This window comes from Gallus gallus, chromosome 1 (assembly GCF_016699485.2).
Source record: "Gallus gallus isolate bGalGal1 chromosome 1, bGalGal1.mat.broiler.GRCg7b, whole genome shotgun sequence".
Lineage (NCBI taxonomy): Eukaryota > Metazoa > Chordata > Aves > Galliformes > Phasianidae > Gallus > Gallus gallus.
In genome coordinates this window covers 85,319,039-85,341,966 of record NC_052532.1, presented here as the reverse complement: position 1 = coordinate 85,341,966, position 22,928 = coordinate 85,319,039, and the positions used below count along the sequence as shown (strand labels likewise).

The 22,928-nt window shown below is 35.1% G+C and overlaps 1 protein-coding gene across 50 annotated transcripts in view; it reads left to right on the top strand.

The window, feature by feature from the left end:
• ABI3BP (ABI family member 3 binding protein) overlaps positions 1-22,928 on the top strand; it is a 131,993-nt gene that overhangs the window by 32,457 nt on the left and 76,608 nt on the right. For all 50 annotated transcript variants that reach the window (XM_015297057.4, XM_040704932.2, XM_046898388.1 and 47 more), the window contains exons 3-10: positions 2,414-2,482; positions 4,140-4,272; positions 8,179-8,360; positions 11,556-11,617; positions 15,586-15,637; positions 16,757-16,819; positions 17,491-17,586; positions 19,275-19,352. In XM_015297057.4, the coding sequence (XP_015152543.2) occupies positions 2,414-2,482; positions 4,140-4,272; positions 8,179-8,360; positions 11,556-11,617; positions 15,586-15,637; positions 16,757-16,819; positions 17,491-17,586; positions 19,275-19,352 (735 nt within the window). The remainder of the gene's footprint in view (positions 1-2,413; positions 2,483-4,139; positions 4,273-8,178; positions 8,361-11,555; positions 11,618-15,585; positions 15,638-16,756; positions 16,820-17,490; positions 17,587-19,274; positions 19,353-22,928) is intronic.

The window sequence follows — 22,928 nt, the reverse complement described above, 5'->3', positions numbered from 1 at the left end:
ATGTAATAAAATAGGAGATATTACTTTTGGTACAATCCTCATAGTTATGTTGCACAGCACTTTATGAGAATTATAATGTTCTCCCAAACTGTTGTGAATGCATAGCATGAGGAAATATTACTTTAAGTTTTGTTGGTTTTGTTTTATTTTAAAACAATTTTTAAATTTATTTTAAAACATAAACTAACAAATATTATATTTAAGAATAGTTTGAAGTGTCACTTATTTCTAGTCTCAGGTCTTGGCACACTAAGTTTCTAAGTAATTGTATAGATTCTAGCAGAATTGTATGGCTCTGTAAGTATTAAAATATGCTGTTTTTTATTATTATTTAAAGGGATAATTGCACTTTAGGGTTACTCTCTCTGTTGTTTTTTTCTTGAACACTCTTTCACCTACGCTGTTCTGAGCAGTTGCTTTCAATGCTTGTGCTATATGTATTTGGGGTACAATTGAAACCCATTGAAAAAACAGTAATTAAAATACACATGTAGTGTAGCTATCCAGAGACATACGCATAATAGTATCGGTCAAGTTAAGTTAGTTTTTGCCATGTGTCTTCATGTCATCCAAACTGCATCAGATGTCTCTCTAATGTGTCAGAGTTTGTGTAAAAGTTGGTTTACTTCATTTCATATGAAGTATTTCCAAAAGATTTCCAAACAGTTTCACAACTGGCGCCCAGAAAGCAGTGACTCTGCATGTATCCTTTAGAGTGGCTGAAGTTCTGCCGTACATTAAAGAAAACTTAGATCATTCTGGTAAGATTGAATCCAAATATGAAAATTCTTATATTTGGCAGGATTTTGTGTCTTTTATGGCTATGTGATGTGATCTGTTCTGGTAGCTTTTTTGCAATAGAGCAGACTAACATTTTATGGGAAGTGGTGCAAATAAGTTTAATCTGGAGTTAAGATGGAGACAGATTTTTTCAGGTAAAGGTTTAAAAAATATTTTGCAGTGGTTTTTTTTTTTTGATTGTTTTGTTTTGTTTTCCTGTGAGACAAAGGACAGGTTTTAAAATTATAATAAATATAAATGTCAGCAAGGTATGGAAGATGTGACTTATCTCTGTTCTCGGATATGAACTTACTCAATAAGGAAATCATTTAAGTATTGCTCTCCTGTTTTCAGTCAAATTTAGCCCTTTGTTGGTTTTGTACAAATTTAGTCTCTTGATCTTAGGTGTTATTAATAAATTTATGTTCATTGAGAGTATCCAAAACTGTCCAAGCATTTAACAGTTACTCACAGTAAGTCTTTGGTAAAATATTTATATAGCAGGACTGTGACTGATGTAAATACTGCAGGAAATTTGTCAGACGTTCCCTGCAACCAAACAGCCACGCAAATCTTGAATAATTTAATATTAGTCTAAGGGAGTATACTGTGCTAGATGGCTGACATATTTTGCTTGCGCTTTTAAAGTAAGCCAACTCTTTACTCATAAACTGCTTACAATGGGAAAATTAACATGTGCAATCAGAAACAATATATAGATTTTCAAAGAAGTTATTAATAGTAGGAAACACAATGTTAAATGGTTCAAAAAGCTTAAAAACAAAATACGATGCAGAATATGTCAACAAAATGTCGACACTCTTTTGACATCACAAGAAAATTTGCTATTAGTTAATGATGGAGGCTATTTTGAAGGGGACTGTTTTGTAGCTAAGCACTAGTAGAAAAGGTGTTTGACAATATCTGAACCATCAACCTCAGAAAGATCTGAGGCTGAGAAAGTCCTCCTCCTGTGGCAGCACTAGCAGCCACTACAGGGATCTGGTTATACTGAAGTGATGGGGCAGTAGAAAAACAACCTTTCCCCACAAATTATTGCGTTCACTTAGTGTGCAAGTATATTTAAGAAGTAGGATGCAGTATCCTAGCAGAATTTCTCAACTCTAGATAGAATAATCTTAAGAGTATTTTATGGGTATAATTACACTATTCAGTAGGTCATCAAAATCCCACTGGTGTGTTTCATCTTGGTTGCTTATGTGTTTGGCTTTTAGATAGGGAAGTCTGAAAGTAGTTTGCAGATGGCAACTGCCTGTGGAGCTCTCAAGTTTTTCCTTTTCATCTAAGCTTTTCTTCTCCTTTGCTTTCCAAATAATATCCGGTTTGAAATGTTACATGTATCTCCTGCCAAGTTTACGTACTTGTTAACTCTTGGTCAAAAAGAATGGCAAAATCTTTTATGCAGGGATGTGCAATGTGTTATTCTTCCTAATGGTTAGAATATTTCTGAATGATTTTTGAGTAAACCTTGAAGAAAATGTGCCTAAAGGCCCTTAAAATTGGATAACATATAAAATCTTCACTGAATATTGAACTTTTTCTTTAGAAATTATAGGTTAATCCCTTTCTCAAATAAACATTAAATCTATACTAATTCTTTCTTCATTTACAGACGCAGAGCCACGGTATTTGGTTTCAGTGAGACCAGCACGTGTTTCAAACAACAAGAAATCTTGTTCAGGTATTTGAGCACTACTACATCTCTTTCTTCAAGTAATTCTGAGGAAGACAATATCCTGTTTTTACTAGGTTTCTCTGAAAATGTATCTGTAACTGTAGGTGGCTTACTGAGATGCAGGAACTCCATATGTGGGAAGGCAAAATGCAGACCAGTACTTCCCAGGCAGTAGTTAGTCATGAATATGGTGTTGAAAACATGAAGGTTGTACAAAACCTGAAGACAGTTCCTGTAAAAAGTTCTACAAATGAGAATTGAAATTTAGAGTATTACCAAAAAAAAAAAAAAAAATTAAGAAGTTTAAACCCATCTCCATGCATTGGTTGAAAGTACAGATCAGATTTTCAGTGAGCTTGTTAAGTGAAGAGATATTAGGGACCAAAGGCCATGAAAAGAAGTTAGATCTGTTTCAGTGGCTTAAACTTTTGGGGAACTTGTGGTCCTGCATATATTTTGAGCAGTTACAGATCAATTAGATATTTCAAGTATGAAAAAACGATACAAAGAATATATGAATTTCCTCATTCATCCTCTTTCATACAACTCAGGTTCTGATTGGGCCTGTAGCAGTCCATAAATGTCAGGTCCAAAATATTTGCTCTAGATCACTTCTTCATTTCCAACTATCTGTTGGAAAATCTTACTTCTGAAAGTATTTAAAAGCTTTTAAACATTATGTAAATAAAGTTATTTTTCCGCATGAGGGATAGTTGTGCTTCTTCATTCAGAGCAAATTTAATCTAAGTATCACCCAAAATGTAAGTATTTTGAATTTAGTATGTGGTTAAAAAACAGAGATGTCCTAGATACAGACACCATTTTCAGATCTGCCTACAATTCAAAACAAAAGAATTTTTTTGGTCTTATTTTACTCTTGATGGAAAGTGCTATTGACAGTATAAGTTATCTGTGGACACACCTGTTCTGTTAGTAGGAATCCCACCAAGAAAACACTTCTGTCACACAGAAAGAGGAACTTTCTAATAATCTGAATTACTTATATACTAATCATACAAAAAATAAACGTATAAGTTTTCATAGTCTAAAAAATGAGACCTAAAACTTGCAATAAGACAAAACTGTTATAAAGTTTTGTAAATTAATCCTTCCTGTCCACAAAGTAATAGTAAGATGTGTTTGTTGTTTTTGATTTACCCTGAATCTACAAGTCTGGAAGTGAAAAATCCCAGTATCTTCCTAGCTTGAAATACATTCTGTGTAAGTTCAGGGAGGACCTGATAAAACCCCTCTTTCTGTTGCCTCTGCAGTTTGATTGTGTGTCCAGTACCTGTTTGTTTTAAGCACTCTCCCAATTTCCGTTCCTCTTGGTTCCTAGATGTATCCTCCCTTCCTTTCTGTGAACTTCATACTGCACTTTTTTAATCTATTCATGCTCAGCTAGCTTCAGAAAAGGAGCAGTCTCTTTCTTTCAGATATTTTGCTTGCTTCAATGAGAAGCCAACAGACAGATCAGAGACATTCTCCAACCCCATTTTTAGACAATATTTTAGAAATGCTGAGAGAGAACAGTTGATCCTTTCCCTTCAAATTCAGAAGAGAAGTAGGTCTTCGTTTATTTGACTATCCAACTGCAAAATCTTTCCCCTACATAATGCAAGAGAAACTAACTTATAATTGGAATTACATGTTTCTTACCTAGGTCGGAACAAGAATCAGAAGCCTCTGCAGCTGGTAGTTGGCACTCTCACCCCAACTTCTGTGTTCCTCTCTTGGGGCATCCTAGTCAATCCTCAGCATGACTGGACAGCAACAAGTAACTGTGCTAGCGACAGGTAAAATAACAGAAAACAGCTTTTGCAATGATAATGTTTTAATGTAACATTTCAACCTTGAAGCCGTGCCAGTTGGTTTTGCTTTTAACCAGCAGAGCTAAAGAAAAATGATAGTGTAAATTGAAACACTGCATTAGTTCTGAGTGTGAAGTAAATTTTCTTCTTTACTTAAGCTAGTGCTTAGCAAGCCTTTACCTGTCTTGATAGTAAATTTAGTCAGGTGCCTGTGTGTTGAAGTACGGATCTTAGTGTTTCACTACCTTTATTGTTCTTATAGCAGTGGTCTTGGCTCTACCTTTGTTTGTATTTGAATAAATTGGAAGAAACTTTGTTCAATGACAGGAAATATGTTGATTTAAAGTTGGCTAAATAGAAGTAAAAGATAGCTTTTGTTGTGCTTTAATAGGAGAATGGCATCTTGTTTTAATACTATTTGATTTTTACTTTCTATATTTTGTCTTATCGCTTCCCTCCTTTATTGATATTTCTATTAGAGTACAGCTTTCATTAATTTTCTATTTTAAGTACAAGTTCTCGTACATTACAATATTTGTTTTGTTGTCATTATTTAATGAATGTACAGTAGATGTGGAGCTCAGGAAGTCTTCCAAAGTGGGAGTGTTAAGAAAATCACAATGCTAGTTAGCTTCAAAGATAAGAGCGCTCCTACATTTTTGAAAACTTTTAGCAGTTGATAACATGTATTTGCAAGTATTCTTGAAGGTGCTAATTTTTATGTTTTCCCTGTGATTTTAGTATTCTTTTTGCATTCTTCCTTTTATGATGAGAGTATTTTCATCTTCATTTTCTTCCTGTTAAGCTCCATACAACAGCAGTGTAAAACAAACAAACAAAAATTTGTGCAACACATTAAGAATGCATCTACATCTGGTTTGCAAGCATCAGCATCATCTTTTTCCTTATTAAAATCATGGAATCAAAGAATATCCTCAGTTGGAAAGGACATATCATCAAGTCAAGCTCCTTGTTCCACACAGGACCACTCAAAATCCAAGCCCTACGTTTGAGAGCGTTGCACAAACACTTGAGTTCTGACAGGGTTGTGATATGGAGGTCAGGCCAAATAGCCCTAGATCACCCCTCCAACCTAGACAGATCTTTATCCACACATTTGCCTGCTTTCAAGTTCCAGAACCTCATACCTGAAGTATGAGGGCATTTGTGTGGGTGAAGTATGCAGGAAATGGATTTGCTTGCTGCTCTGAGCAGAAACCTGCTTCCATTCCCTCGTCTCTTAGGTCCCCTCCTTCTGCCTGGTGGCAGAGGGCAAGAGATCCTTTATATCTTTATAGTGGCTGGCTGACACATCCATATCAAGGATGGCAGAGCATGATTCTGCCAGTCTGTCTCCTCCTCCAATTCCCCATTGCTCCTCAGCTTGGTTGCCTCCTCCTGAAGCTGTCTTCTTTCAAGCTGAGCAGCTCTTCTCCCTGGGCTCAGATCCCACAGGTGTGCTCACTGCTGCTGACAAAAAATTTGGGCACACCCTAAGAGGCCTGGGTGACTACTTGTTCTCTCAGGAGAACAATTTGGATAGCTATGTCAGTTCCTGTGGATGGAGAGGCCAAAGGGGACTCAGAGGGCATGGCTTCTTGCCTGGTGAATACCATGACAGGAGTTCTCTGCAAATAGGTGACAAGTACTGTTGGAAGCAGCATAGTGACAGGGCCTTCCCTCTGCATTCTCATGCACCAGCTGTGGCACCAGACCCTGGCTGCCCACTCTAGCCATAGAACTCCCTGTGGCTGCTGAGTGTACAGACATGGAATGGCCACCATTACTCCTGGCCAACCATTCTCTGGGTGGTGCCAGGTCCTTTTGGGTGTCTGAACTATCCTGGGGTCTCCCCAACTCAGAAAGCTCCTGTGCACTGCCACTTCCACTCTCTGTGATGCTGAGAAGAATTTTTTTTGCTTTCATTTTTCTAGTTTATCTATATGGTTCACTTTGGAAGTACTGCTTCCTATTTATTATCTTGAAAACAACGGATACAAAGAGTACAATAACACTATTTGATAAAGTGAATTCTCAGCTACAAAACACTGTTTTTCAGCATAGTCACCACCATTAGCTATGCATTTTCACTAGTGATAAACAAAAGCTGGAATGCCGTGCTCGTAAAAATATGCACTAGCGAAAGTGACCCACTTTTTCACAGCTGTTATGACAGCATCATTGCTAGGAAAATATTGCCCACACAGTTCACTGACTTGCACAGACAGAACTCAGAAGGCACCATATTCAGACTATACTGTGGTTGTACTAGAAGAGTCCAGCTGAGATTGGCAATGTGCTCCATGATCTTCAAAGTAATCTGGGGCCTGGCATTATCATGTTGCAGGAGAAAGGTTGTTGTCTTCTCTGGCCTGACTCTGGAAGACTGAGCCTTCAGCACAATTAGTGTCATGATGGAGTGGTCAGAGTTGATGTTTTGTCTGTGTTCCAGGAAATCCAAAATAATCGCCCCTCTCCTAAAACATCAGTAACAAAATCAGTTGTGGTGTGTGACAGAATTTTCCACAATTGGCCCTTGTCTTGTCATAGTTTGTGTTTTAATAATGGAGTAGGGATTTCCCTGTGCTCTGCAGTCACCTTTCATGTATACTCTACTCTCGGAGTGCACATCTGTCAATTTGGCAAAAGGACGTTTATGCATTTACAGTGTTTTATTGGCATATTAAGTAATTTTAACCTGGACCTTAAAACTTGATACATTTTTTAGTGTATTAAAAATGTTTTTGATTGTTTTCTTAAGGTCCTTTCTTTACCACCTTATATTTTCCATAGAATATCTGTTTTGTACCTTACAACTCAGATTCCTTTTCTTTTTGTTTCTGAGTTATTCTCAGGCTTGTAGCAGGGTTTTGAATTCCCATTTATTTTTTGGCCTTAATTTTCTTCTCCAGAAGCCACTACCGAAGTGTACAAAAAAAAAAAAAAAAAAACAGCTGGATGGAATTCATCCTTTTTCATTGTAAGATGGATGTTTTACAGTATGTGTAACAAATTTCAGTAATGCTTGGATTAAAGAATTACCAAACATCTTTGATATTAAACAACAACAACAAAACAAAACCATAGAAAACCACGCTCTAATTTGGCAATGATACAGTCTGTATATTGAAAAGGAGACTAGCAAGCAGTAGAGTCCTTGTTCCATAACTCAGCATTTACATTGTATTGTTTCATTCTGGTTAGTATTGTGGTCATACTTTTTCAGGGTGGTGCTGCTTGATTTAATTGAGCAGTTTCAGTGGAAGTGCTTTTTAATTTTATAATACATTAGTATTTACCACATTGCCTTCAACTGCAGAAAGTAAAGTCTTAGTTTACTTTCTTGTTCAAAGTGTAGGCAATACATTATGGGAACACTGAATGAGAAATGTATTATGTAAATGTCAACTATTACTTTTTTTTTCCCCTTGTGAATATTTTTGGACTAGTTTTAGGGGGCAACACCTTACCATGAAGTGATGCTGAAGTTTCTAAGAAATGTGTTGAGGCTCACTAATGAATAGACTCATGAGTCTGTTCAATTGCCTTGTTTCAGCATTTGTCAGAATTGCAGACACTACTTGTGATTCTGAGCAGAAGCTTATTTTACATGTGAATGTTCATAACTAATGAGGCTGTTCTTTTGCTCTGTATATACTTCTAGTGATGTTGGATGCTGTATGAGGGGGAATATGTATGTACTGGGGAAATGATGAGGCTCACATTATGTTTATTTGCTAGCTTTTTATGTATTTGATAACTCTGAGGGACCTAAAAGAACAGAAACAGTAGTTAGTAGAAGTCATTTTAGTAATTACTAATAAAAATGATTGCAGTGAGTTTCTTTCTGAAAAAAAAATAAATAATAAAAAACTTGTTTTTATTGAGCAGGTTCTACACGGTTCGCTACAGAGAAAAGGATAAAGAAAAGAAATGGGTTTTTCAGCTTTGCCCAGTTACAGAAACAGTGGTGGACAATCTGAAGCCAAACACACTTTATGAATTTGGAGTTAAAGACAACATGGAGGATAGCATCTGGAGCAAGACTTTCAATCATAAGACAGTTCTGTCTAGTAAGTATTTTCTAGTAATTATGTAATAGATAATAGTTTTGACAGCATTTTTCCTCTGTTGTTATAGAATTTAATCTACTGACCAGTTTTTCATTGTTTTAATGCCACCTGCATGCCCCTAATAAATTCTTTTAGGAATTGGTGAAGGTGGAAATACTTTGTTTTTGAAAAACTGTTATCTACTCATTTGAAGTATGTTCTCATTTAATTGTGAATGATAGAGGATCTGTTGCAGTTCAGCAGAAGTGTAACAGTTTAGGTAGATACACACCAATTGTTGTCTACGTATTTATACATCTGACTGGATTCCAAGCTTTTTCGTTGGGCCTGGAATAGTGAGATCTTTACTAATCTGATTTGATGGAAAGTCTTATTCTTGTCTGAATCTCCTGCTTATAAATTCTAGCTGTTTAAAAAGCTAGAAAGAGCTTGTCCTATCCAGCATACATCAAAATGGGCCCATTACGACTCTTCAGAAAAGTTCAATTCAAAGTTAATTTTCAAGGTATTATATGAATTGTGTTCATAGGAAATTTACATTCTAATCTGTGCCTTTGGTTGGGTCTTCCTGGAGACAGGATATGGCATTTCAGCATGTTCACACAATTACATTTTATTTTTTTATGCAAAGTCCTAGGAAAGTGCAGGCAAAATAACATCAAATTAACCATCAAAAAACCACGTACTGTTCAAATGTTCACTGCTGTCAGTGGAAGAATTATGCAGCAGCTGAGTCTTCCTCCTTTTAAAGAAAGAAAGAGAGGAAGCCTGTCACCTCAAAAAAGATTTAACATACTTTTTTCCAGTCTGAGTTTTCCTCAGGCATTCAATTAAAGATATTTCTGAGCATGATGTTTGTCAGAAGATGCTTCAAACTCCTAAGCTCAGTATTTATAGCTTCCCCAAGGCAGGAAGAACAGAAATTCTCATAAAAGAGCCTTATTCACGTGAGATTTCCATCTGAAATTTTATTTTGACCTCTGTTTCAAGTTGCAAGCAAGTTACTTAACATAATGAGGAGCAGAGCTATGGGTGGCTGGTAGGACTGCAAAAGCCCACATACCCTATACTCAAAAACTTATCTGGCCTTCAGCATACATTAGAAAGCTGTAACTTTAAGGTACCTGCCCAGTGCCTGTAGAGTCATTCTGGGAGTCCAGAACAATGCCATCATTATACCGCGAGCTTAATGTGGAGAATACTCTTTTCCCATACCCACCTCACAAAAATTGCTCTGCTTCACAGCACTAAAGAGGGCTTAATAAATGGCTGTTTTTCCAAGGAATTTATATAACAGGTGCTGAAATATATTTCAACATTTAACCAGGAATAAAGAGTGCGTCGTGCTTATAGTTTAATACTGTGTTCAAGACTATGATTAAAATATGTACCCTGCTATCACTAAATTTGCTGTTTATACTGAAAGCTTTTCTACCTATGGTTTCTTATGGATGTGTTTCTTATGGATTTTTTAACATGCCAGAAGAATCATTCTTGTCAGTTAGGGAGGCATGCTGTGTTCAGTTGAAAGATATGGTCCTGTAAGAATTTGTATACCTTACAGGTAAGATTTCTTTTTTCTGGAGGGTAGAGTGTAGTCAGTGGGTGCTTCTGCAGCATCTAAATATGGAGGGCCTGCTCTTACCCTGGATGTCTACACTCTGGTTTGTTGATACAAACAGTATTCTGTTACGTATCTGAGGTACTTGATTTCAGCAAATGTTAATGTTTTAATCAGAAAGCTGGCTGCATATTTCAGATTCAAGCCCTTCATGTTGTCAGTTCATAATAAGTAGATGGAGAAATTTTGAGCAGTAAATAGAGTTAACATTCTAAGTTTGCTACCATCTGTCTATATAGAAGTTTACCAATCAGCACAAATTGCCACTTTTTTTTCTGCTTTATCTTAGACTGCCTTGCAGCCACTCAAAGTCTTTTCATATATTTAGGAATGTCTCCTTCACCGTAAATGTTCCTTCCTCACTAAAGAATAAATAAATTATTATAAATTGGAATTACTGCTGCACGTTCCTATATCTGTTGAATCTGCAGGCCAAATTTTCATTATATCTTAAACATGTTGAGAGGGTTTGGGAATGGGAAAATAATCTTTTTTTTTTTTTCATGATTTGAGAAAGACATAAAAGGCATGGCAAATGTTCAACATTTACTGAACAAAAATTTACCAAGAGAGATGAAAGTTGATTATTTCTGACCATCTTAACATGATTTTGTCATAAAATTATTGTGAAATATTTGTCTTCACGCCAGCAATCCATCCTGTTCCTGACAAATATTAAACACTTTGAAAGATTCTGCATGATAGCATGTCTACTTAAATGTCTCTTAACTCATTTTTCTGTTGATATTTTTTTTCTATCGCTTATTCACTTTGGATGGATTTGTGAAGAAATGTGATATTACCTTGATTTTTGTCTATCGGTCTGTTGACTCAAAGGGAGCAGAACAATGCAAAGGCAGCATATGTAGACAAATTTTGAAGCATTGTATTAGTATATAAGTGATGAGGAAAAGAGATTCTTTTTGTCTTGTATATTTTTAGTTCCATCCCAAGAAGCTTCTAATTCTAAGAAGTTAAGAGAAAAAAGCAAAAGTGAAAAATTTTAAGAGATTCCAATCCATGAGTTATTTTGATCACATACTGAGACAAAGGAAAACATGTCAGATCAAAAGAGAAGCTATATATTTGCTCTATACTGCTAGAGTTGAACATATATTTCTTTTGGATGGATACACTTGAAGTGCAAACTACTGAAGAGTTTACAATATGCTACTTTAAACCATTAGTACCAGCCTGACATACTGTATGCTGAAATTCTTCCTCTTTCAATTCTCTTCCTTGCATATTGGTGATGTTCGTTATTTAAAAATCTGTCTTCCCCATAGAAAGCCCCCAGAGACCATTCAGGCTTTCTTACCTCTGTGGCAGAACTAAAACATTTCCTCCTTGTCAAAATGTGAAGAAGAGGCTTTGCAGATCAATTAATTAAAAAAAATCAGGAAAACCACGAGTGAACAAAACAGTTATCTGTTATATTTTCATATATTTAGAATTATTTCACCTTTTAAATTAATTTCCCAGCTATTGAAAAATCCAGATAAAACTTGATTTGTTTTCCTTGGAGAAAACAAAAAATGATAGTGTGTATTTTTTTTTTCTTTCTGTCAAATCAGATAAAAAAGTAAATGGACAACTCCAGAATATGTACAAATTGGTACCTAGTACACAGTCACAGGTAAGCAAAAACAGTATTATTTTTTATATTAGTTTTTTTATTTTGTACGGTCAATTTTTTTGCTTCTCTGTTACAGTAAAATGAGAAAGAGCTTATGGCCACAAATGTCAATATGAAAAACCTGTTAAATCTCAAAGTTGGTAACTCTGTGTAGAAATGTTTAAAAGTGTAAACTGATAAAACTGTTAAGAATGGTAGCTGAGTTGATCAGAGCTCCTGATACTGACTTAACAAAAAGAGAGCTGATTTTTTCAGTATATAGATTCTTAACATCAAAATTTGCTTTCTCCTTCCTAGTAGACAGGTTTGTTAATGTGTTATATTTGTGCTGATCCAAGAATTTTCTATAGTCAAAGTTGTACTTGCAAATAATTCATTTTGTGATAAGTTAGTGCTGTTACTTCATATAGGAATCTTCTGTATACTCATGCCTCCTGAAATCATTAGTCTACTCACTCAATTAATTGATATCTCTTGTATGTGAGGCAAGCATATACAGAACCAGAGAAAGCTGAAAAGGGCAATTTAGTTTCTTTATCAAGAAGGGTATGCTGCTCACTAAATCCTTGCAAGTGGGAAGGTAGAATTTTTAACTGTTTCATCAAACCAACTGGGGAGTTTTGTTTAGCATTAGAATCGGTATTATTCATTTCCTTAGTTTTTTCTCATTCAGCACTTGAATTAACAGTCATGTCTCTCATTCAAGACAAAATATTTTATCTGTCAGTGATGTGAAGCCAGTTGAATACACATTCAAGAAGGTGCTCATCTCATTATGTTGTTGATGAAATCAACTGTGCTGTTTTTCTCATTGGCTCTGTAAACATTATTAAAGATGTATGTGACAGCCTAAGACCAGGTAATACATTCTGGCATCTGGTATGAAAGCTATGTCCCTTTATTCCTGTGTGTCAGGACCCTAGCCCTGTTAGGACACAGCTGTGGGAGCAGATATTCTATTTATGAAAGAGAAGTCCTGAGAAAGTGAGCTAAAAGAGTTTTCCAAATATTTGCACAACTTTAGCATGAAAGCAAAACTGGAGCCAACATCTTGTCTTTTTAGTCAGCTTCACAATGCTCAGATCAAGACTGGTACAGCTTTGTCAAGCTCTACATAAATATCATGAAAACATTCCACAGATTATTCCAAAAACTCACTTACCACTCTCACGTAGTGGTACAAAAAGTCATAAAACTAAGCTGATGGTGTCCAACTCTTGAATTTATGTTATTACTTCAGTTTCCACAGCATTAGGTGGAGTATTTCTCAGTGACGCAATCATATCATCAGTGCAAAGCCAAAATAACTGTTATTTAGGCCAAGATTTGTTTATGCCTTGTTTTGCTCCAAAGACACAAATGAATTGTTTGAGCTTGGTTCTATTTCTTCTCTGAACGGAGACATTTTTAAAGGCTGTTTATTAAGACAACATTACCAATCCATCTAGTCATTCTCCACTTTCAATGTCAGTCAAATATCAGCTTGTGTTTCTTTTGGCTGGTTCATCCACAAAGTTTGACTAAGCTCCTGGGGCTGCATAAGTTACAACCAGAAAGGGAGGAAAAAAAAGAGACCTTAAGGGACAGTCATTGTTTTTCTCTTCGTAAACAATGAGAGGTGGTAGGGTGGAAAGAAAACAGAAGAAATTTCTTTACTTTCTGTCTGATGAGGTTCTTGAAGTTTCATAATGTCAGACTGAAACATGGACTCCTTCCTGAGTTTTTCAGTCAAAAAGCACAGCTACCATCATCCATCATTTGAAAATGTGCTCTTCCAAAGCTTATCCACTCCAGGCTGACTGCGGTGCTTGAAGAGTCTCTTGTATTTTAATTATTTGTGGCTTTTTTTGGTTACTGGAGTATAAGAAAAAAAGAAAAAATACCTCTAGAAGTCATGTTGCCATATGCCATTTGACAGAATGTTGAAGAACTGCAATATGTCATAGGTGTGCCATCTGAACTTAAGATGCTTGACTTATGGCATGGCTTAGAAGTCTAATTTTCCTCTGAAATTTATCAGAGTACTATTACTGTAGATGATATGTTGACGTTTCTGAAATGGTTGCTTAAGTAGAAAATTTTACTAGATGTAGAAATATGTGTATAAGGCCCTTTTTAGACACTAAGAAGATAGACAACAAAGTGTTAGCTTTCAACTGCAGCAATTGAAGATTGATGCAGATTAAAGTTTATGTACAGTAGCTGCAGAACATGGATTTCGTGTCAGTTATTTGTTCTCAACTTAGAGGCTAGATTTTGAATTTATCTTAATGTGTGAAAAATGTACAGCATTTTTAATATTGCTGACATTGCAATCATTCATTACTATTCAACAAAGAAAGTATGCTTTTGTCAAGGAAAGAATCCTTTATTGGAAAGAGGACTGGTAATGATTATGATTACAAGTTCAACGCTGTAGTCATGTTAGTGTTTGCTAGGAATACAAGGGCTGTTTATTTTATTATAAAGGCTCCTGATGAGAAATATAATGGACAGCTGCTATGCATTTATTCCCACTTGTGAGTCACATGATTTGCAGGGTTACTTCAAAAGCTGATCATCTGAAACATAGTTTTTTCACTAGGAGGCAAATAAGAAAGGTAAGCCTTATTTATATGTATTAAAGGAAAAATAGTGAGTGACAAGAAAGGAAAATAATTTCATATCCTTTGTTAAGGACAGTGACTGAAAATGCCACTTAATATCAGACCATCTTCATACCAATGTAAAGTTGTTTTTAGGTAGCAGAAAGTAATGGTTTTCATAGAATAAGCAGCCACTGTCCATTTTCCTAAGAAAAGGACTATCTTTTTCCTTAAGATCTGTCTTCTTCCAGCTTCCTAGGCTTCTAGTTCGTATTCAAAGCTTCTCAACCAGTGGCTTATAATGATTTAAATGTTTAGAAGACAGCAAATATATATACCCTGAAGTAAATAAATCTGTCATCAAATGCTAAATTTTAATGCAAGTGTTTTCACGTGAAGTAGACCAGCTACCGTGAAGTGCTAAACAAACTTTAACTGATGCTGTCTTTAAGTGGTGTACATTTAACTCAGAGAGGTATTTTTTTTTCTGACTTATTTTTATTATTTGTGACTCAGCTATAGCTGAAAAAGGTCCGCTTTTAATGTACTTAGCATTTTCATATTGCTGGCATTACAATATCCCTTTTCCCCTTCCCTCATTATATTAGTAGGCTCTCAAAAGTTGATCCTATGACACATGTGGTAGAGCATACTTGTTTATAATCTTGCAGATCAGTTTTTTAATTTATTGTTAAAATGCAGGGTTCATTCATGTGCTTCTTATTTTCATAGTTATCAAAAGGTTGAAAAAGATTCACACTTAAGCAAAAATATCTGAGTAAAAGACAAAGGAGGAGAAAAGTGCAACTATTTAGTGTAAAAGCTCTGAGAACACAAGTGGCTTGCCAATTTGTCTTTGTAAACAGTTTCACCAAATAAAACAGCTCTTGACTTAATCTTATTTTAAGCGGAATACACGCACAGAAGTGCTGAGTACACCTGGTTCTGGAATAGTTTGTGCTGAAAAATACTATTCCTGAGAGTATAAAATTAACCTGAAGCCAAATTTGTAATTGCACTTATTTCTGATGTTTTACTGCAGCTAAATGTCAGTTTTTCTTAGCTTTCTGGTCTACTCCCTAGTGAGTGCTCAAGAGATTTTTAAAAGAAAAAAAGATTGGGATTTCCTAAGCTGTCAAATACCGTGTTTTTATGAAGCAAAACATCTCAAGCTGGAAAAAGGAGATAAAAAAATATTTTATTCCATGTTAGCCCTTGGGAACTGAAGCAATAGCGTAACATTCAGTAAGAGCAGCCAGAGTCATATCCAATGTCAGTGTGGGGCAGGCGCGGTTTTGGATCAGAGCCCTTTATTTTGGTTACTAAGAAAGTTCAATTACTATTATGGCAGTTATTCCAAGGATTTTTTTCCCTTTCTTCCAGCTTACGCTAAGAGATAATAAGAAGTTGGTCCCTGTTACAATAATCAAACAAGGTAATTTTGTCTATTTTTTAGAATTATTTTTAATATTCTACAAGTGTCCTTTAAAATTAATAGCGGTGGAAAACTTGTGACTGTTGTAAATGTCATGAATATTTCCTTTTAGAATGGATAGAACTTTAGAAACAACCATATCCTCAAATTACAAATACTATCAACTCATGCCTATTTGTTAATAAAATAGTTACTAATTTTCAATATGAACAATGCCTTACTTGAGTCAAATAATAGATGCCAGTATTTTTTTTTCTTCTGCTACTATCCATTCTTTTCTGTCTCAATTGAATTGTCCAGATATTTTGGTCTCTCAGCTCAATACTTTAGCTTGAAATGTAGCAGTATAGATAAGATTCCTGTTACCAAATCTTTCATGCCTGCATTGCAGGTATTTTCAGTTATATCACTGTTTTAACCTCCTTTCTCCTCCCTTCCCCAGTCAGTGGGGTGAGACATCTACAGCAGGCGTACATGTATGTCCCTTTAGAAATTCCTGTTTCTTAGTAGCATCTATAATAGTGAGAGTTATCATGGTAGTGAAGTTTTTGAAAATTAACTACTTGAAGATAGCTTAGGAAAATGAACTGCGGATTAAAATTTGCCATCAGAAATTGAATATTAAATAATTTTAACTAGCAAAATAAATATATATATATATCTTCTGAAGCAGTTCACAGTTCAAGAACAGGAGAAAAATGGGAGGTGGTATGAAAGCAAATTACAACAATTACCTATAAAATATGACTGTAGTGATGCTTACTTCACATCATTTTTTCCATCATACATCTTTTCTGAAGACACGCGAATGGTAGCATGATGAAATGGGCTGGAGGTGGATGTATATTAAAATAAGCATACAATGTTTTGTATCAAAGACATCAAAATGACATGCTAGGGGAAAGAAGAGATGCACCTTTAAGGGGCAGTGTAGAAGAAACAGTTTGTAGTCTTTTAAACTGAATGCAAATACAGAAAAGACGAAAATGGTGTCCTGATCTCTTAGTATTAAACTGAGAGAAGGTTTTCAGAATGCTGACATTTGTCTCAGGTGTGTCTTTGTTTCCTGTTTCAGTTTTTTCCAAACGATTTGATAACATATTTGTTTTGTCTCCACAGTTATTCAGAATCGGACACAGTCAAAAACTTCAGATAGTTCTTCTCTGCCGGGAGCAATACTAGGTGACAAGATGAGTTTTGTTTTTAATTTGCCCTCCTCTGTGACTGAAAATTAGAACTCTGTAAATACCTACAATTTCATTGATCCTGACAGTCCTTTCCTTTTATGTATATGTGTGTGTGTGTGTGTGTATATATATATCTATATAGATATAGATATATATATATATGATGTAAATGTAGAACTGCCTGTAATAGATGAGAGGGGTTCACTGCATCATGCATCTTGTGACTAGTTCATTCCTGCCCTTGGGAAGGTGTTTAATTCTTTAACTATGGAACTACTTTAACTACATAACTTTAGCTTAGGTTTGTTTCATGTGAGTTTTAATGGACAAATGTGAGTCAAACAGGTCGTCATTAACCACACATTTGTTGTTGAGTCTTCTTTGGCCCACTAGATAGTATGTCCATATCTCAATGATACTACAGTACTCAAGGGTTATATGTTTCAGAATTTAATTGTTTGCCATTTGAATTAATAGTGAAATTGTGCTAATATATTAAGTACTAAAATGGGGAAATTGCACTCAACACTCCAATGAGGAGTAATATTTACAGAGCAGAACTAACTCCTTTCTCAGATACTCAGGCTACACGCCCTACAGTTCTGTAGGGCAGCCTGTATATTCATTTTTTCTTGAACTAATGACTCCTTCATCTTTTCTTTGTAGTGCATCTTATTGTTCCAGGTCTCAATGAAACTCAGCAAAAGCTTCTTCCTCCTCTGTCAATAGATGACATAACTCAAGTATCCAGAAAAAAACTGGGTGAGCAGTAATGAACAAAGCTGTTATTGTTTATAAAGTAGTTTAGGTGGTATGAGATTGTGTTGTGACAAAAGCCCTTTTTTTTTCCTATTTAACCTTTTTTTTTTATTTGTTTGTTTGTTTGTTTTTTATTATTATTTGTTTTATTTATTCATCAATGGCCTGGATGCAGGACTTAAAGGTTTACTAAGTTTGTGGATGACACTAAATTGGGAGGAGATGTTGACTCACTCTGGTTGAAAGGCCTTGCAGAGATATCTTCACAAACTAGAAGGCTGACTGATCACCAGCTGCATGAGAATAAGTGCTGGGCAGCTGGGGGTTAGTTCTCTACCAATAGAATATCTTTCTGCAGGAAAACAATGTGTTGCTTTGGTTTGGTTGTTTTCTTCTTTTTTTGTTTTGTTTTGTTTTTGCATATAGGTCTTAAACTTCAGTAGGGTGTGCAGTAAAAGTAGCAGCATGTGACTGTGAGAAAAATAAAAACAAAAAAGTATAAAGGTAGTTTCAGTTGTCCTAGAAGTGTCTAACTGTGTCAGTTGGGTAAGTGTAGAACTTCTAAATTTAGATGCTCTGATCTGTTTAAAACAGCTGGTGTGATGGCAGTTTGGAGCCGCTCTTCATGGTAGATTACACACCTGTGTGAAAATAACTAGGGTAAACAAGTGATGTTTTATTTTCCATTTACCGTGTGTTCCTTACCAGAGAACATCAAGTGCGTAGATATACTTACACACAGGGGAATACTGGATTTCAAAGTGTAAAAGAGGAAAGTTATTGCTATCATTTATTTAAAATAATTAAAAATTATAAAGTAATTGAGAAAAAGACATACTGACCAAGTATGGATATCCTTCACTCATGCCTGTGAACAACATATGTCTATAGTAAAATGCAATAAGGCTTTTGTTGTGGGTGAAGTTTTGACTAGGTATGATTTTCTGACATATTGCCACTATTATAATTCTGTACTATTTAGAAAAGTCAAAATAATGCATTCCAGAACACTATGTTTATTGAATTCCCATTTTTTTCTATTTACTTTTTCAAAAATCTACCAGTTTTTTTAAAGAATAGTAGCCAAGAAAAACAGAAAATATCTCACAACAAAATATATTTCCTTCTTCCTCAGTGAAAGTAGAGCAACACAGATATTACTCTTTTAAAAATGAATGTCCCTGAGATCCACTATTTTTTATGTATGCATATCTGTTGAAATTAAAGGATTTTGTCCAACCACCGTAATTGACAGAAATAAGGTAAAGAAACACAAGCACACATCTGTCACTGTAATATTTGAAAGTTTATTTGACTGTTCTTATAAAATCCTTAGATCTATATTACGTCTGAATGTTGATAAGTATTTAACTATTTTAATGTTGAAATGTTAGGCAAAACTATTTTGCACTGAGAAAGTAATGACTCAGAAAGCATTAAATTTATGCTGTAAATCCTATTTTCAAAGTATCTTTTAGGAACAAAACAATACTACAAATGCATGTGTTACATTAGGCAAATGCTCCTATTCATTGTGTAGTGTAATTTTATTGATCCCTAAAGGTATTCAGCTTTCCACATTTATCCATGTTGGTTTACTTTGGCAAACAGAAGTGAGACAGAAATAAATCTGTAGTGGAAAAGAGCAGATGCAGCTTTGCTGTAACTCTCTAATGTCTTTGTCCCTTTAGGTAAGAATGAAACTCAAGTATGGCCTGCTGAATCCAAAACACCAGAAGTTCAAGAAATCTCGCCTCAGTCCCTTCCAGGTAATAAGTATTCTATTTTCAGAAACTCTACTGAGTATCTTTGCCAAAGATATAAACTGAAATTAAATTCATTTTTACATTGCTTACTCTGCAGTTAAATGCAGTAGTTGAAAGGCAGAAGCTGAGTTAGTAGCTGTGAGTGATACATAGAATAAAATGTAGATAAAATTCTGATTAATTTTGGAACAAACATTCAGATGCTCCAATTGTTAGGTTAGTAAATATGTATATATTAGAATTGTAGCTTTGTGAACTGCTGGATATCTTGAAATTGTGAAAAAATGGCAAAACAAAAGCCATCTTGAGATGCACACTGAACTTCTGACTTTCATGAAATAAATTAGAAAGAAAAGAGGAATAAGAGAACACTAGTGCAAAATGCCTACATGACATTAAGATGAAACAGTTATAGTTCAAAGGCTCTATTTTAGAGATGCAGGTACTAACAACGTGATTTGCCATTGAAGTTCAGTTTTGAAAATATGAATCTTGACCACACTGTGGACTGACTTACTGGTACTTTTAAAGTCAGTGGGAGCTATTCACAGGCACGAGAAAGGAATATAAAATTCAATCATAGATTCATAGTAAAGTTTATGTATCTACCAAATGGATATTAAATTGTATGTGGAAGACTTCCATTTTTATCATCTATTTGTGGCTGTAAAAGTATCACTTACTGTAAAGGGTATAGTCAGATGCGAATTTCTTACATTCTTCAAAACTGTGAGATTAAATTTTAATCTCACAAGATTTACTCCCTTCATTTCCTTAACAAGCAACTTTGGATCATGTAAGTAGACTACTTTATTAAGTTGTATGGGCAAGTATAATCCTGAATTTTAATATATGCAATCCAGGGGCAGGAAGATTGGAGAGAGCTATATTATTCAGTAACAAATTATGAAGCATGACTTTTATTGACTCACATTTCTGAATTGTTGAAGTAGAAGTAGCCTTATAACTCTTACATTTTCTATAGTCTGATTTTCATCCTGTAACTGAAACTGAAAAGGCTTGGTCTGCTGTCATTAGAGAAAATAGTTAGCTTTTGCCATTTTGTTTGCTGAATGGGGAGAGCAAGAAGGCTTGAATGGTGGCAAGTCTTAAAATGAAAAAGAATTTGAGAAATAAATTTAGCAGAAGTTTGATTTTATTTAGTTTAGTGACCTTTTTGACATTACTATATTCCATCTAGTATGTGTTTCCTGTCTGGCCAGAATGATGTAGTAGGTTGTTCTTTTGGCATCACACAGTTCACAGAAATACTGCCCTTAAATGTATCTGCATTTATTTTATCCCAACACTTCATGTTGTCTGATTGACTCAGTTTTTACTTAAAGAAAATAAAAAAATAAAAAATACCTTTTTCCAGTTTTGCAAGACATTTGCACTCCTAGATATTAGGTATGAAGTAAAAGAGATATAGGATGAAAATGGCCAGTAAAAGCGTGTAATGATTGTTAACCATTTCTTGGATGAAACATTCAGTTGTTTTCAGTCTCTGATATTTGCTGATTTTTATTTTCCACTCTATAGTAAGTGTATTTGCCAAATTCTAGTTTTGACTCTAACTTTCTTCTTGGAAAACCTTAATATGAAATATTCATGCTGAATATTAAAAGGGAAATAAAAAGGCTCCTTCACAGGAATTTGTTATTAAAATAGGCTCTAAACTACGAAGTTGCATGGGTTTAATGAACAGCTCGACTTTAACTGGAAATATATGGATACTTTACAGTTTGAGGTCTCTTGCATACTGGAGTTACAGAGTTATCTTATGAAATAATAATGCTTTGTCTGTATAACTGCAGAACATGCAATTTACAAATACATTTTACAGAAATAATTCTTCTGTGAAAGTGAAAACAGAATGCATAAATTTATGTAATCATTCGCCCTGCAAAATCCTAGTCCTCAGGCTTGCGTTCTAATCAAAGTACACCATTCCTTGTGCTAGAATTCACTGGTTGATCAAGTACACAGTATGAAATATGACACAGAAATTGATATAGCACCTTGAAGGGAGAGAATAAGCCCACTCCAGTTGCTTTCCTTTGTATTATGTCATAATAAAATCATGTTGTGTTGAGGGACATGGTTTATAATGAGAACTGTTGGTGATGAGTGGATGGTTGGACTGGGTGATCCTGTGGGTCTTCCAACCTTGGTGATTCTACGATTCTATGATCTGCAAACTTATTGAGTGTCTCTAACTGTTTCCATCTGGACTGGTCTTTGGTGACTATTCCTTTTGTTTATGTTTTTGTTGATCACAGCACCAAGGTCTAATATTAAAGTAGATTTGTTTATTTACATTAAAGAATGTATTCATTGTGATTATGGTATTTCAGTTTAAAGGGGAAAATGACAGTAGGAAACAGGGAAGTGAGAGCAAATCCTTTAAAAGAAAACAGAAGTTCACTGAATGGAATCTATGTCTACCTATTGCCTATGCAAAAATAACCTGAATAGTTAGGCATTTAAGCCAGACTTGCACAAGCAACTAAAGTCAGAGATCTGAGCACCACCCTGTTGCAAAGGCTGCATTTGAGAGACAGAATAACATGTAGACACATTTGGGTTTAGGATTAGGATCTATTTCATTATATTTTGCTTGGACTTACCAATTCATGCTGGATTTTTTTTTTTTTTTTTTCAAGTAAGACATAGTAATTATTTGCTGTGAAGCTTTTAAGGAGTGGCGCCAAAAGTGGCATCAGAATGTTCATTTAAAAGGAACTGTGTGATCTCTGTCATTCAAGAAGTGAATAAAGTTGCTTAGAGTGTTTCAGCAAGCAGAACTACCTGAAAGGCTCTGTGAGCTGGGACACTCACATTACTGTGAGTTTTTGCCAAAGGGTGTGTTCTGTTCTGTGTGGATCAGTAACTTTTTTGAGTGTGTTTGTCAGACAAACATCCCACCGTTTTCTTAATTTCAGGTCTCCCCTCCCTTGGCATGCACTTTCACAAAGACTAGTTAGTAAGCTCTTTGTTGCTTCATATTTTCCACTTAGGAATATTATATTCTAAAAAGAATACTACTTTGTAATGTTTTTTAGTTTTTTTCACAGGCTTTAAAATTCTCTGAGTTGAATCCAGTGTGAACATTTTCTTAACTTGGCAGGGAAATTGTAGCTGACCAATGGTTAGAAATATCAGTGCATTTGTCTAGGACATGGAAGAACTAATTCAGAAACAAACAAACAAACAAAAACCCAGCAGTCTATTTCTTTTCCTAAGGGGTTGTACCAGAAATATATCAGAGTAGATTTGTGAAATAGAGAACAGACTTGAATTGAAATGGACCACCTATGAATCCAAGCTAGGGCTGATTTTAGTGGGAGCAATTCCTGCGCTGCTGTCCTTCTCAAGTTCTTCCTCCTTTTGGCCTCTGACGGCTTCCCCATGTACTCACATGGGATATCAGGAAAAGTGAGAACACTGCTTCCATCAAAATATGCAAATTCAGACTGAGGAGGAAGAGATGATCATGAGTGAAAGAGTTGAGAGAAATGCTACCTAAATGGATTCTAGCTCTATTCCATGCTGTAATAGCAACCTAACTTAATTTGC